The sequence below is a fragment of the Xenopus tropicalis genome, chromosome 7 (genome assembly GCF_000004195.4).
Source record: "Xenopus tropicalis strain Nigerian chromosome 7, UCB_Xtro_10.0, whole genome shotgun sequence".
Lineage (NCBI taxonomy): Eukaryota > Metazoa > Chordata > Amphibia > Anura > Pipidae > Xenopus > Xenopus tropicalis.
In genome coordinates this window covers 16,830,044-16,845,314 of record NC_030683.2, presented here as the reverse complement: position 1 = coordinate 16,845,314, position 15,271 = coordinate 16,830,044, and the positions used below count along the sequence as shown (strand labels likewise).

Below are 15,271 nucleotides of genomic sequence, written 5' to 3'. Positions count from 1 at the left end.
GGGGTACACCCAAAAGCTACACAGTGCTATAGGGTCATTACCTAGTCAATAATGGGGTACACCCAAAAGCTACACAGTGCTATAGGGTCATTACCTAATCAATAAAGGGGTACACCCAAAAGCTACACAATGTTATAGGGTCATTACCTAGTCAATAAAGGGGTACACCCAAAAGCTACACAGATCAGCCCCTGCCTTGTCTGTAGGCAGGAGATTTACTTGGATATTATAGTTTCCTTTAAGGGATGGCTACAGGTGGCATGCAGCAGATAGTGGGTGTGGCCCTCTGCGCCAAAGCCATTAATTAACCCATAATTAAAGCAATTTGTAATAATCCATTATTTGATGAAAAGATTAGCTTATCCGCAGGCATGTTTCTGTTCTCTTTCAACAGGTCGGACGTCGTGGTTCTGTGTTTTTCAATCGCCAACCCGAACTCCTTGAACCATGTGAAAACCATGTGGGCTCAGGAAATCAAGCATTTCTGTCCCCGTACGCCAGTCATTCTGGTGGGGTGCCAGCTGGACTTGCGATACGCCGACCTCGAGGCAGTCAATCGAGCAAGGCGGCCATTAGCCAGGTATTGTTTTCTTCTGCACTGGATTGGCTTTACTGTATATATTTCACTTTTGTCATTCAATCCCATTGATAAAGTTAGAAGTGCAGAGATTTCTGTGTGCTCCATTTCTACTTTCACCAAGTGACGTGGCCCAGTGTGTTGTTCCCATTGTACTGTAGAATGGCGTTGGTACAAGCATCCCAATCTAATCAAGTTGGCAGATGAGTGGAGAGCAGGATATCTATCTCCTGCTGCCAAATCCATCAATCCCGAGACAAATTCACACATTCCCTGAACTCGCTAATAACCAATTTTCTCTCCTTTCAAATGTGCCGGCGTTTTGATATGATCCCTCGTGGCATCTGTCTTTGTGAAGGTGTGAAAAATCGCATTGAAAAACAAAAATAACCTTTGCTTATCAAATCCAGAGGTGCTAGAGATGTTTCTTAGGGTGGTTATTCAGCCAAATATTCCCCAGTAACTAATTATATAAAGCAGCATACTAGCATGGATGGCTAGGGCCGGACATAGAGAATAAGGGGCCCCATGCTATGCAGGAGTTTTGGGTCAGCTGATTAACAGGCTTGTGAAAAATAACAGGCTGACTTGTGTTACCAGCAGTGCAAAAATGGCCCTAGGTTCGATTTCAGCCAGGGCACTGTCTGTATATTCTTACTATGTCTGCAAGGGTTTCCTCCAGAAAGTCCAGTTTCTTCCTATGCTCCACATACAGACAGGTTCATGTCTAGAGTGGTATTTCAAAATACAGAGGCCCAAACAGCCCCCCCACCAGCCCACTAAATTGTGACTCTATATGGCATCTTTCAGCAGCCCCTCTGGCATTTGCCAGAACCAACAGATTGCCAGTCTGGGCCTGGGCAGTTTAATTGGCTCTGGATAAAACTAACCCTGGTGTGTGAATATGATAAGGAGATTGTAAGCTTCACTGGGGCAGGGACTGATAAGAATAGGAATATGTGGTGCTTTATAAATAATAATAGTTGTGTTTTCCTTTTATTCTTATAATGACAATATTCTTCTTCTTTACCATTGTAGGCCAATAAAAAGAGGCGATATTTTGCCCCCAGAAAAAGGTCGGGAAGTGGCCAAAGAACTCGGGATACCCTACTATGAAACAAGCGTCTTTGACCAGTTTGGCATTAAGGATGTGTTCGATAATGCCATCAGGGCAGCGTTAATTTCAAGGCGGCACCTCCAGTTTTGGAAGTCTCACCTGAAAAAAGTTCAGAGACCCTTACTGCAAGCTCCGTTCCTTCCTCCTAAAGCACCGCCGCCAGTCATTAAAATCCCTGAGACCCCTTCAGCCAGTATGAACGATGCCGGCGACTTGCTGGACAACCCTTTGTGTTCCGATGTCTTATTTGTCCTTCAGGACCAAAAAAAGATCTTTGCTCATAAAATTTACCTTGCTACCTCCTCTTCGAAGTTCTACGATCTCTTTTTAATGGAACATGAAGAGTCCCGCCATTCCGCCGACAGGTACTGCAAGAAGCTCAACAAGGACTTGCTAATGAGGACATTAAGCCTAGATACGGATGAGGACGGCGATGTGGCTACTTTGAAACCGGCAAATGCCTGTCTACGGACATCAAGGAGCGACGACACATTGCTGACGACGGACTTGAGCGAGGACGGGTGCGTCTCTTTGTCTTCTTGGAGTAAGGGGTTCCACAGCATGTACCAAGAGCTGACGGTCAACCCCGTATCAAACAGACCTTGTCCAATGACCGTCATACGAATGGATTCCTCTATACAGTATGGGCCTTTCAAAACCGTCCTGAGGTTCCTTTACACGGGACAGCTGGACGAAAACGAAAAAGGTCTCATGCGAGTGGCACAGATCGCAGAGATTCTGGAAGTCTTCGACCTGCGCATGATGGTGGAAAATATTACAAATAAAGAAGCCTTTATGAACCAGGAGATCACAAAAGCATTCCACGTCCGAAAAGCAAATAGGATAAAGGAGTGTCTTTCCAAAGCCACCTTTTCAGGTAAGTTTCATGAAACCTAAACTTTCATTTTTAGTGTTACATATGTACATAAAGGCCACACAGTTTGATGGCCAATATCAGGGGTCCCCAACCTTTCTTACTTGTGAGCCAGACTTAAATATCAAAAGACTTTGAGAGCAACACAAGCACCATAAAAGTTCATGTAGGAGCTGCTATTAGGCAGCCTCTATGCACCCTATCAGCTTACAGGGGGCTTTATTTGGGAGTAAATATTGTTTCTATTCAACCAAAACTTGCCCCCAAGTCAGGAATTCAAAAATAACTCCCTGGTTTGGGGGCACTGAGAGCAACATCCAAGGGGTTGGGGAGCAACATGTTGCCCCTGAGCCATTGGTTGGAGATCACTGGCCTATATGCATAGGATTATCATGTATGTGGCAAATAAAGATCCCAAAATGAAAATATTCCCTACCAATTTAACAAACTGCCTGCAACAGTAATCCCCAAACAGTAAATTGATCTCAGAAAACCATATATTTATGGAAATATACATTCTGATAAATCCAAACTATGGCTGCTCCAAACTATGAAACTGTAGAATAGATTATATCCTAATAGACTATGCTTAATGATGTCATCTATTTCAGACAATTCTTAGTTATGTCACTTATCACATGACTAAAACGTCATCTCCAGTACTGGTATAAAACCCTTTTTCTGGCATTAAACTGGTTGAGCTCTGCACTCTATGCAGAGTGCGGCTCCAGTGGGTAAATCACACTTATGGGTCACAGTTAGAGCTTATTTTCAAATGAGAATCTTACCCTTCATCTAGATGGGTCCAGGTGCTCATGCCCCAGACCGTCAGCTTAGGGAGCCAATAGTAGAATCACAAATAGAGTTAGTTGGCAGGCACATCCGGATATCAAGGAACAGAAAAGTTGTCAGGAAGCAGTATTGTAAAATAAGAACTCACAAAGTTTATTTATCCGTACATAAAAAGCAAAAAAATAGGTAGCCTTACGCGTTTCGTACCAAAGGGTACTTAATCATAGGCTGATAATTAAGTACCCTTTGGTACAAAACGCGTAAGGCTACCTATTTTTTTGCTTTTTATGTACGGATAAATAAACTTCTTATTTTACAACGCTGCTTCCTGACAACTTTTTTGTTCCTTGATATCCGGATGTGCCTGCCAACTAACTCTATTTGTGATTTTAATATCCACTCCAGCGGGTGTAAGGCAGGGGTGGTAAGGACAGGGCCCTGTTGCAGCCTGCATCTGTGGGTGCTCCCTTACTTCTGCACCTTGCAAGTTAGGGTATGAAAGGGGAGATGCCTACGCGCCTACCACCGCCCCCTCAGCTCGAATGACAGCAGAGCTGTTTCATGGCACAAATCAGGTGTCTATGCTCCATTTGGGGCACAAAATGCCTTCCTGCGCTGCTCACTTGGTGTGTGTGCCTCGGCAATATGCTCTCCTTTGTTTCCGATTGGAGGAAGGTGGCACCTTCACCTTGATTCACGCTCATCATTAACCCGATCAAGAGTCAGTCTAAAAATACTCTCCCCCGAGATCTAAAAAGACAGATTGCATTTTAATAGCAGTGTGAGGCCTGTGCTATGAGGCTATGAGTGCTATGAAGCTAATGAAGCAGGCAGAAAGGGTGCTAATGCCGCACCAACAGTTTTTTTTCTATGGCAGATTGAAGTGAATTTAATGGGAAATTGCAATTCCTGATTTAATGTTTGGCTTTAGGCACTGACCCGACAGGCCACAATGTACCATTTAGCGTTATTTTAATAACACGCTCTTATGATTAGCGCATTGTTTTTCATACGTTAGTTTATTGCATAAGAGATCAGGGTTAAATAGTAGTGCAGAGCTGTTTCTGCCTCTTAAGGTGGCCATATACGTTCCACAAGGTCGCCAAGCGAGCGGATCATCTCCCTATATCCCCCACCTACGGGTGGGCTATATTGGGTGAATTCAGGCTGATTCGGTCGTTTGGCCCTGGGGCAGATTGTGGCAGATAGTGCCCACCATTGCCTCCTCATTTCTGCAAGTTAGGGTTGAGTAGGGGCATCGTCTTCCCTCCCTTCATGAATACAGCATTGCTGAACACAGGCAACACTGTATTCACGGGACACGTTCACTTCAGAAAAGTGCAGGACACAAGTGTGCAAAGAACAAGGTGGTTTGCACCCATTTTTTGCACTTTGCACCCTGCCCTGCACCTTTAAATTCCTTTTATAACTCCATATTGTAAACAATAACTTTTTAAGGACTTATTAAACATAGCCCTGCTCCTGTCATACCCCTGTGAATCCCCATTGACCCACCCAAAGTGCAGTTGTAGCCCTATTGCCCTATCTAAACTCATTGCAGGGGTGGCCTGAACTTACCATCCAGCCATGGAAAGTGCAGAATTTCCAGCCAGTAAACGAGCAGCTAATGTTTAACGGCAACTCCCTGAACCCCCATACAGCCTGTAGCGATGCTTGGGGATGTTGAAACTGTATTCCAATTGTAGCTTGGGTATCCTGATACAAATACTATAATTCTACACACAGTGTAATTATGTTAAATTCAAAGAAATATTCTCCCTAACTTGCATTTGGAATTCCCCGGGTTTATGGACTGTATGACCTGACTGCCGGGCAGGGTATAATGCCAGGTTAGTGCCGTTTTATTCACTATATTTTCCCTTTCTAGATGTGACGTTTAAGTTGGATGATGGAAGCATCAGTGCCCATAAGCCACTACTAATCTGCAGTTGTGAATGGATGTCGGCCATGTTCGGGGGATCATTTATAGAGAGCGCAAGTAATGAGGTACGGTTCAGTTATGGCTACAAACCTGTTATCTGAAATACACTGCCGCCTGGTGCAATGACTCAACACAATTGGCGATAATTTAAAAAAAAATTAGCAAAGTTTGCACAGGTCTAGTAACTCATAGCAACCAATCATTGGTGCATCATTTTATCAGTATAGTGACCCCTAGTGGTGAGAGCTGTATTAATGATATTTGTCTTGCTTTCATGTAGGTTGTTCTTCCCAATGTGAGCAAAGCATCAATGCAAGCCATACTCGATTACCTATATACCAAGCAGCTGGCAGGCACTTCAGAAATGGACCCCCTTGAGCTGATCGCAGTTGCCAACAGAATGTGCCTTCCTCACCTCGTGGCACTTACAGGTAAGAGCAGGTTTACTATGGCATGGAAAGCCTTCCCAGATTTTCCCATTAGTTTCTTAGTTTAAAGGGTAAATATGCCTCATTTATTAATAGGATTTACATGGATTCTCTGGGTATGTTCATTCATACACTGGAGCATAAATGCCTTGTCTTTGGCTCATAAAGTAAATTCCATAGACTGTGGTAGCAAGAGAGCCACGTCTTTTTAAACCCACGAGCATCCAATGAGAATGTGTAACACTTGCCTTAGCTATATGGCAGCTTCAACTATAAATGTGCTGCTGCCATTGTGCAATATCTTACTAAGCCTGCATATAACCTAAGCCTCAGAAAGACCCTGCATATTGTGGTCATGTAATTACTAAGGAGCGTCCCGGTGTATCAAAGCTGTATTGGTTTAATCATTCATTTCTGTTGGGCTATGAGGCATGAAGAAGGCATTCATATGTATAACCAGGTTATAATTAACTGGGTCAGTGTCTCTATAATAATATTTTAGTAATATTTTTAATGGCGGGTTATTAGAATGACACGGTTGCTCATTCATGCGTCAGCTTAACCCCGTAGTGACTGTTACATGTCTATTGGCTGTGGGCAGGTCGCTGACTGTATTGCTTTGTCCTATAGAACATCATGCTGTCCAGGAACTGACCAAGGCTGCGGTCAGCGGCACTGATATCGACTATGAAGTTCTCACTTACCTGGAACTTGCTCAGGTCAGTATCTCCTATGTTAACCCCTAACCCATAGGGAAGTTAATACAGTTATGGGATCCGGTATCCGGAAACCCGTTATCCAGAAAGCTTCGAATTACAGAAAGCCTGTCTCCCATAGACTCTGTTTTAATCAAATAATTCGGAAATTTAAAACTGATTTCTTGTTTCTCTGTAATAATAAAACAGTACCTTGTAATTGATCCCAACTAAGATATAATTACCCCTTATTGGGGGCAGAACAGCCCTATTGGGTTTATTTAATGGTTAAATGATTCCCTTTTCTCTGTAATAATAAAACAGTACCTGTACTTGATCCCAACTAAGATATAATTACCCCTTATTGGGGGCAGAACAGCCCTATTGGGTTTATTTAATGGTTAAATGATTCCCTTTTCTCTGTAATAATAAAACAGTACCTGTACTTGATCCCAACTAAGATATAATTACCCCTTATTGGGGACAGAACAGCCCTATTGGGTTTATTTCATGGTTAAATGATTCCCTTTTCTCTGTAATAATAAAACAGTACCTGTACTTGATCCCAACTAAGATATAATTACCCCTTATTGGGGGCAGAACAGCCCTATTGGGTTTATTTAATGGTTAAATGATTCCCTTTTCTCTGTAATAATAAAACAGTACCTGTACTTGATCCCAACTATGATATAATTACCCCTTATTGGGGGCAGAACAGCCCTATTGGGTTTATTTAATGGTTAAATGATTCCCTTTTCTCTGTAACAATAAAACAGTACCTGTACTTGATCCCAACTAAGATATAATTACCCCTTATTGGGGGCAGAACAGCCCTATTGGGTTTATTTAATGGTTAAATGATTCCCTTTTCTCTGTAATAATAAAACAGTACCTGTACTTGATCCCAACTAAGATATAATTACCCCTTATTGGGGGCAGAACAGCCCTATTGGGTTTATTTCATGGTTAAATGATTCCCTTTTCTCTGTAATAATAAAACAGTACCTTGTAATTGATCCCAACTAAGATTTAAATAATCCTTATTGGATGCAAAACAATCCTATTGGGTTTAATGTTTTATTGATATTTTAGTGGACTTAAGGTATAGAGATCCAAATTACGGAAAGACCCCATTATCCAAATACCCTTGGTCCCGAGCATTCTGGATAACGAGTGCTATACCTGTACAAGCAATGTTACAGCATTCTACAATACACAGCCCCCTTAAAGTTCCAACCTCTACAGCCCCCACCCTCTCTTCTCCCATATTCACTGTAGGAAGAAGGGTAGTAATTTAGACCCACTCTCAGTGAGATTAAAAAACTGGGGGTTATGTAATAAAGGGGCACTAAGCTTACCCAGGAGCAGTAACCTATAGTAACCAATCAGCAGGTGGCATTTATGGGTCACCTGTTTAAAAGCAAACATCTTTATTGGTTGCTATGGGTTACTGCTCCTGGGCAAACTTAGTGCCTTTCATTACATATTGGGTTTTATCCCTACCCTATGTGGTGACTGTTTCTTAGTGCAACGGCACCCCAAGTGATTGTCAGCATTTGGGCCCCCCATTAACTAGAAAAAAAAGCTCACAGCTGCCTCTTTGACCTGAATGGAAATTTCTAGGTGGTACACTCATGGGTCAGGCACAGACTGATAATCACCTGACCCTCAAATTAACCAGCAGGGTCCTGACCACTACCATTGAGGTCAATAGAAGGGCTATTGGGGTAAAACACTGGTAATTGCCCTGTGAGCTCTTGTCCTGAGGCAAAATAAAAAGCACCTGGACTGCAGAGGGGACAAAACTGGGACTGATCCTTTACCTGCCAAAGTCGCACTCAAAGAGTTTGGGGGGAAAATGAGAAACACTTAATAGTTTAATGTATCGCAGTTTAATCAATCTGAATTAATAAGTTGCAACTTTTCCCCCCCAGTTCCACAATGCGCATCAGCTGGCAGCCTGGTGTTTGCATCACGTCTGCACCAACTACAACAGCGTTTGCGCCAAGTTCCGCAAGGAGATTAAAGCGAAATCCCCAGGTACGTACCCACTTGTGTAGGGATTCTCATCGAGGCGAAGGGGCATAGTCATGTGGTTCAAAGAATTGGCCAATCAGACATCATTTGGATTTTGAGATCAAATAGGGATTCATGTACAACAGAACAATAACGTTCCAGTTTTATGGATTCAAAGGTCCCAATAGTGGGAGAAATTGCTCATTGCTGTTGGCGAGCAACTTGTGCTGTCTCTTGTACAGATAATATTTAAATTCCACTTTTGTGCCAGTTTACTTGTACTTATTAAAAGTGGCTCATACTCTTCAGTATCTAAATAATCAGTCCCCCTGGACACACAAGGAGTGGTGCCAGCTGGACCCATCAGCCTATCCATGTAGGTCAGACAGGGCTCTTTACATTTAGTAATATTAGGAGCAGTTACAGGCCCACAGGGGCATTTAGTCCAGCAAACCCCATGTGCCACTGGCTTTAGGGAGAACCTATTGCATCATTTGGAGATACAGAGTCTCAAGTATTGATATGGTTCTAGGTAGTCTTTTATTAAAGGAGAACCAAAGCTGATCAAAAATTAGGCTTTTAAATGTTACACCTTTAGTTTTGGGCTTCTATACCAATCCAAGACCACCACATCGCTTTAGCAGGGAAGATCTGTGCCCCCAAAGATGCCCCACTATCTTTTGTGCTGATTCCCTGCACATACTCTGTGCTGCTGGCACTTACCTGAGCTTAGGGGCCCACTCATTATATACTGTATATATAGAATATAAAATTTGGTAATTAATTCAGATTCACATTACATGGCAGCATAGAAATCAGTGCATTCTGCATCAGATTTGATAAAAAAAACAACCCTGTAGCATCAGCTTCTGTGACATAATAAATCTTGATGATTTCTGGTGACTTCTAAGTCTCCCAACTGCTGCCCAGAGCACACTGAGCATGTGCAATGCCACTGACACTCAAAGAGATGGCCCAACAAGATCTCCAAGATGGGGAACATTAAGGGCATGGATCATAACTGTTATGGGGCTGCTAAACCTCTGGGCTGGTACAGTAAACTCAGTACATAAAATACAGCATTTCAGGCCCATTTCAGTTTTAAGGTGCCAATACACGTTAAGATCCGCTCACTTGGCGAGGTCGACAAGCGAACGGATCTTCTCCCGGTATCCCCCTACGGGTGGGAAAATGTAGGCTAATGCCCAATTTCAGGCCAGGTATCGGTCGGGTATGGCTGGCGTTTCTGCCCCTACATGGACCAATAAGCTGCCGAATCGGTCCAAGGGACCGATATCGGCAGCTACAATCAGCCCGTGTATGGCCCCCTTTAGGCTTTAGTTCTCCCTTAAGCCAAGAGCTTACCCTAACTATCAAAGTAAAGGCTGCTTATAAACCGTTGTGACTGGTTACAAACTGTATTACAATATCTTGTTTTTTTTAATAGAAAATCAGGAATATTTCGAGAGACAGCGCTGGCCACCGGTATGGTACCTGAAGGAAGAGGACCACTACCAACGGGTGAAAAAAGAAAGGGAGAAAGAAGATCACGCGCTGCATAAACATCGCTCCAAACGCAAGTGGTGCTTCTGGAATTCCTCTTCGGCTGCGTTCGCCTGAGCGAGAATGTTTGTTTTTTTTTTTTCAAACGAACCCCCGTGTCTTAGACACTCAGACGACGCTGTACAATAATTCGGTTTCAAGCACTGATTTGAACCCACGTGTGCATTTATCGTCTACGGATCAAAGCACAATTTCAAGTCGACGAATCGCAACCGCTCGGCCAATCGGCGGACTTTCGCATTCATCGAGGAGCAAGTTTCGCCGCTACTTAACGTATACTCAACACTAAATACAGGGATATCTAACGCAGGAGGAAGGGGCTCCCATAAACCTCCGACAAAAGCCAATACAGCAACCCGTGCTCTCTGCCCCATTGGGCGCAAACGCTACAGCAACTGTTCCGACTCTGTGCTTACAAGTACGGGTCGAAGTCCATTGTGACGTCCAACAGTATTGTCTTAGCCATGAAAAAGGTCGACAATCAAGTTTAACAACTGTGTGCGTCGTGTTACAGAGTAAATAATCAGCAAATTGTTACATTCAGGTACTTTATTCTGCACTGTCGGGATGCAACACAATGCAGAAAATCGGGGGGGGGCACCTTTTGTACCGGGGGGTGTCAAACCATTCAGCTATAACTTCCAGCATTCTTGAGAACTACCACTCCCAGCATTCTTAGCCCAGGGCTGTAAGAGGGTGCTGGGAGTTTATAGCTCACTACAGCAGGTTTGACTCCTTACTTTGTATTACAAAGCCACCCTTCAAAAATCTTATTTATTCCTAATCTATAATCCACAATCTGTCATGTTTTCATAGTATAAGTAATAATGATATACAAATATTTAATAAGGGGGAAAGAAAAATAGATTTTTCATTGGGTCGGAGAGAGAAACTGCATGGTGGGTGCAACTAAAAATGTCTCTCTGTACCCACAACTGTTTTAAAGGGCAACTGTCATGGTGAGAAAAAATGGTGGTTAAATGAATCCGTTTCATATTTAATGACCATTTTATTCCTGTTCCAAACACAAGGGACTTCTGCTGTGATTCCCGGATGATGGGAACAGTTGCTTGCATTAAGATTTGCTCTGATTCGCTTATTTGCAAAACAGCAGATTTATTCAACATCTATTTGAGTGTATGGAGCATCATTAGAGCTGTGGCAGTTCCCCTTTAAAGGGGCAATAATATACCCCATGGTTTAGTATGAGGTTAATGAATAGGGGCTTGTGCTGAAAATACTTTTTACCTGTTGTTTTCATTGTTATTTCTTGCACTAAACAGGCCAAACTGGAAGTGCTTTCATTTTGCAACTTCCTGGTTCTTACGAGCAATTGTGAGAGGAAGGAAAGACAGTTTATTCAAATACCAGTCCACAGATAAACCCCTGGCATAATAAACACCTCCTTATCTGTAAGCCTGAAACCCAGGCTGCAGCTAGGGGAAGCAAGAGGTTTGTTTATACAGAGCTCACTATCTCTGCTTAAACCAACACTGGTGTGGAAGTGAGAGTTAAAACAAAACAACCAGCCGTTAGTGCTTTATCATCAAAAGAATAGGCACATTTTCTCACTTGCTCATGTGTATAGCGCCCCTTTAATGGAGTAATACTCTTGCTCTACGACATTATTTCCCAGATACAAACCCAGGCCTCTGCGCGCAATGCCTACTGTAGATAGCAGACGTATACACATCGAAGGGCTGTATTCATAGTGATATTCAGTATTCAGGGCAAACTAACGGACCCCACTTCTAGGCTATTTCTGTGTTTCTCACTCAGATACATATATATATATATATATACAGGTGTCTGTGCCTCTTGGTAACGCTGTTGTCTTCCACCGTGTAACACCGTAACTAGCGTTCTGCATAGTCTCGTGCTCCAGGTTCCCGCTGTATAAACACTCATGGGGGTCTCAATGGTTTCAGGTTCAGCGCTGTAGTACATAAACTTCCTATCTAACAAAATGTGCAAATGAACCCCCCCCCCCTTTATTTGTGTTACACACTTATTCTCTGAAGCGACCACAGAACTTCCTTCCATGGGCCGAACGGCTTGACACGTGTCATTTCTCATTAGAAACCTGTACAGTTTCTTAGAAGGCTTTTCCGGGGAGGGCGAGCAGCGGCGAATGCATTCTAGAATATTGGTTTATCTGTGGGGTAATTAGTGGGGGTGAGGTTTAACGATCTCCTCTGGCCGAGGTAGAGCGTTGGCTACAGATATGGAGATAGCTTTCCACGTAGAGAGAACAAGTCTAACCCCCATGTGAAATAAAAGACACTAAGGAGCAGTAAACCGTAGCAGCCAATAAGACCACTAAATTCTACCTGCTGATTGGTTGCTATGGGTTACTGCTCTTGGGCAAAATTAGCACCTTTTTATTACATAAACCCTCTAATCAGAATATGCATTTGGTAACATCCACAAACGTATATGTAAAGGTTTCCAGCCTTTAGAAACTGATGGCATCCCTTGGGAACTCTAATGGGCCCCACATTGGCCCCACGTAGAAACAGTCCATGAATATATTTTCTATATATAATTATCTATCTATCTATCTATCTATCTATCTATATCTATCAATGTAAAGGTTTCCAGCCTCTAGAAACTGATGGAATCCCTTAGGAACTCCAATGGGCCCCACGTAGAAACAGTCCATGAATATATTTTCTATATATAATTATCTATCTATCTATCTCCCCATCTACCTATCTATCTATCAATTTAAAGGTTTCCAGCCTCTAGAAACTGATGGAATCCCTTGGGACCTCCAATGGGCCCCACATTGGCCCCATGTAGAAACAGACCATGAATATATTTTTTATATATAATTATCTATCTATTATCTATCTATCTATCTATCTGTCTCTCTATCTATCTATCTCCCCATCTACCTATCTATCTACCTATCTATCAATGTAAAGGTTTCCAGCATCTAGAAACTGATGGAATCCCTTGGGACCTCCAATGGGCCCCACGTAGAAACAGTCCATGAATATATTTTCTATATATAATTATCTATCTATCTACCTATCATCTATCTATCTACCTATCTATCTACCTATCTATCATCTATCTATCTATCATCTATCTATCATCTATCTATCTATCTATCATCTATCTATCTATCTATAATCTATATTTATTATACGTAGCAAACCACCTTACTTCCCTGCACACTGATCCCCACTGGAAACAGCCATTTTTTGGCTCCCCCCCCAAAGGTACTGATGTTGGTAGAACCTTAGGTGGACTGGGCAGGATACGAATCCCAGCACCCTTCCTCAGTCAAAGGCCGTCACGGGTGCTGGGAGTTGCAATTGAGCCATAGCCCTTGTTTTAATGACATTATCTATATTGAAAGCCTTATATTGGATATGCTTAGCTCTAATGAACCTTTACACATATATTTCTGAATGTTACCGTCATTTCATATGAACCAATTTGTATTTTACCCCCTTAGTGTTCCATTAAAGGGACAATATCCCCCCCAACCCAAATTAGCCTTAAACTACAGTGTCTCCTATCTGAGCATGATTTAAAAAAAAAAAAAAAAAGCAAAAAAAATGGGGAATTTTTAAAGGTATATTGAGTTTTTGTTTTTTTATTTTCATCAAAGGGTCAATTTTTCCATGATTTTGCTTATCAGATGCTTTTTCTAACGCGAGGTGTTGTAAGCGTATTAATATGCCTAATGGTGTCCGGTCTCGACGAGTCTCATTAAGCTAAACAGAAAGTCGTTTGTTTGAATACACTATCGTAATGTATTTGCTGCTATCGTGTATATGTATGTATAAAAAAAAATCTTTTGCACACTTGAAAAATTAAGGTTTGCTGAGATGAGAGCCCCTGTGTAATTTAAAGGTAATTAAGGCTAACGTTGTCGTGGGAATATAGTTTATATATATATATTCCTTTCTAAATACCTCAGACATCCTTTAAACATAATGATCTGTATTTATCAAAGAATGCCTGGAATGGTCACTTCCTGCAACAAAGATGTTGGATGGTAAGGCATGTATTATCCTCAAAAAATGGTTAACTTTTAAAGGGATAGCGCACAATGAGAAAAAACGTGTAGCATAATGTAGACAGTGATATCCTGAGAGAATTTGCAATTGGTCTTCATTTTTTAATGTTTGCCGTTTTTAAGTTATTTCATTTTCTTAAAGCAGTTCTCCACTTTGGAAGTTCAGCCATTTTTATTTGGTCGCTAGGGTTGTATTTAACCTAGCAACCAGGCAGTGGTTGGAATTAGAGACTGAAAAATGGATAGGAGAGGTGCTGAACGGACAGAAAAGTAACAGAAAGTAACAATACAACTGGACCCTCACAGGGAGCTGCCATTTTGTGTGCTATTAAAGGTTCAATGGAAATATCTGTCTGAAGCAATAACCTTGATTAAATGATTACACAGACCGTTGTTACACTTCTAGGAAAGACATAGCAACGACTAAATGTTGTAGAATGGGGTTTCTTTATCCTTAATTAAGGGGGCGGGGTTTCGATTTAGTCTGTGAATAAACTATACCTCCCCCCCATTTTATATTGTAGGAAGTCAGAGTCTTAAATAACCAAGAGGAAGCACCCATAGCAACGTGGGGGCCCATATTCCGGACCTGTAGGAGTAGAATGAATCAGTAGGAACATTCCCATTCTTGGATAAATACAACTCTTTATTTGCAGCAGGAAAATTCTGACGGTACTAAAGCTCATTTCTAGCCTAGTTCTAATAATCAGTCATTTGTTCAGAACCACCCCCCCCCCCCCCCCGCGCAGTGTGGTAGATCCCGAGCGAGTTCATGCCGACGGCCATGTACCTTTTTCTGTTCTTCAGGTTCTCCGCAGGGTTCCTTATTGGCAATGCCAGTAACATTTAGCATTGTGGATACCGGTGCTACCAAACATACCAGCAACAATAACCCAGTCTATGTAACAACTCAAAAAGGTAGATGGTGTTCGCTGTGGCATAAATACTAAACAAAATGGTGTTTTAGGCAGGAGCGATGGCCCTTCTGCAATGGAACAACTGTCACTTTAACACAACCAAAGTTCTGATCGCAAACTTGCCAAACTGTTACCACATATACAGATGCACCTGGGGTATATGCAATAATAACCAGTTGTAATATTAATGTCAGTAACCAAGTGGCTGGTTCATTTGGTTCCTTCAGCCTATGGCCTTTATCTTTGTGGTTATTTTATGTTTTTTATTTTGCAAAAAAAATGAAAGAAAATGTCAATAAACCTCTTTTTAATTATTA

The 15,271-nt window shown here is 42.0% G+C and overlaps 1 protein-coding gene across 3 annotated transcripts in view; it reads left to right on the top strand.

Moving 5' to 3' along the window:
• rhobtb1 (Rho related BTB domain containing 1) overlaps positions 1-15,271 on the top strand; it is a 57,996-nt gene extending 42,725 nt beyond the window's left edge. For all 3 annotated transcript variants that reach the window (XM_002937104.5, XM_004915793.4, XM_031905226.1), the window contains 7 exons: positions 395-580; positions 1,616-2,571; positions 5,249-5,367; positions 5,583-5,733; positions 6,361-6,449; positions 8,360-8,465; positions 9,889-15,271. In XM_002937104.5, coding sequence (XP_002937150.1) covers positions 395-580; positions 1,616-2,571; positions 5,249-5,367; positions 5,583-5,733; positions 6,361-6,449; positions 8,360-8,465; positions 9,889-10,061 — 1,780 coding nt within the window. In that variant the 3' untranslated portion in view covers positions 10,062-15,271. The remainder of the gene's footprint in view (positions 1-394; positions 581-1,615; positions 2,572-5,248; positions 5,368-5,582; positions 5,734-6,360; positions 6,450-8,359; positions 8,466-9,888) is intronic.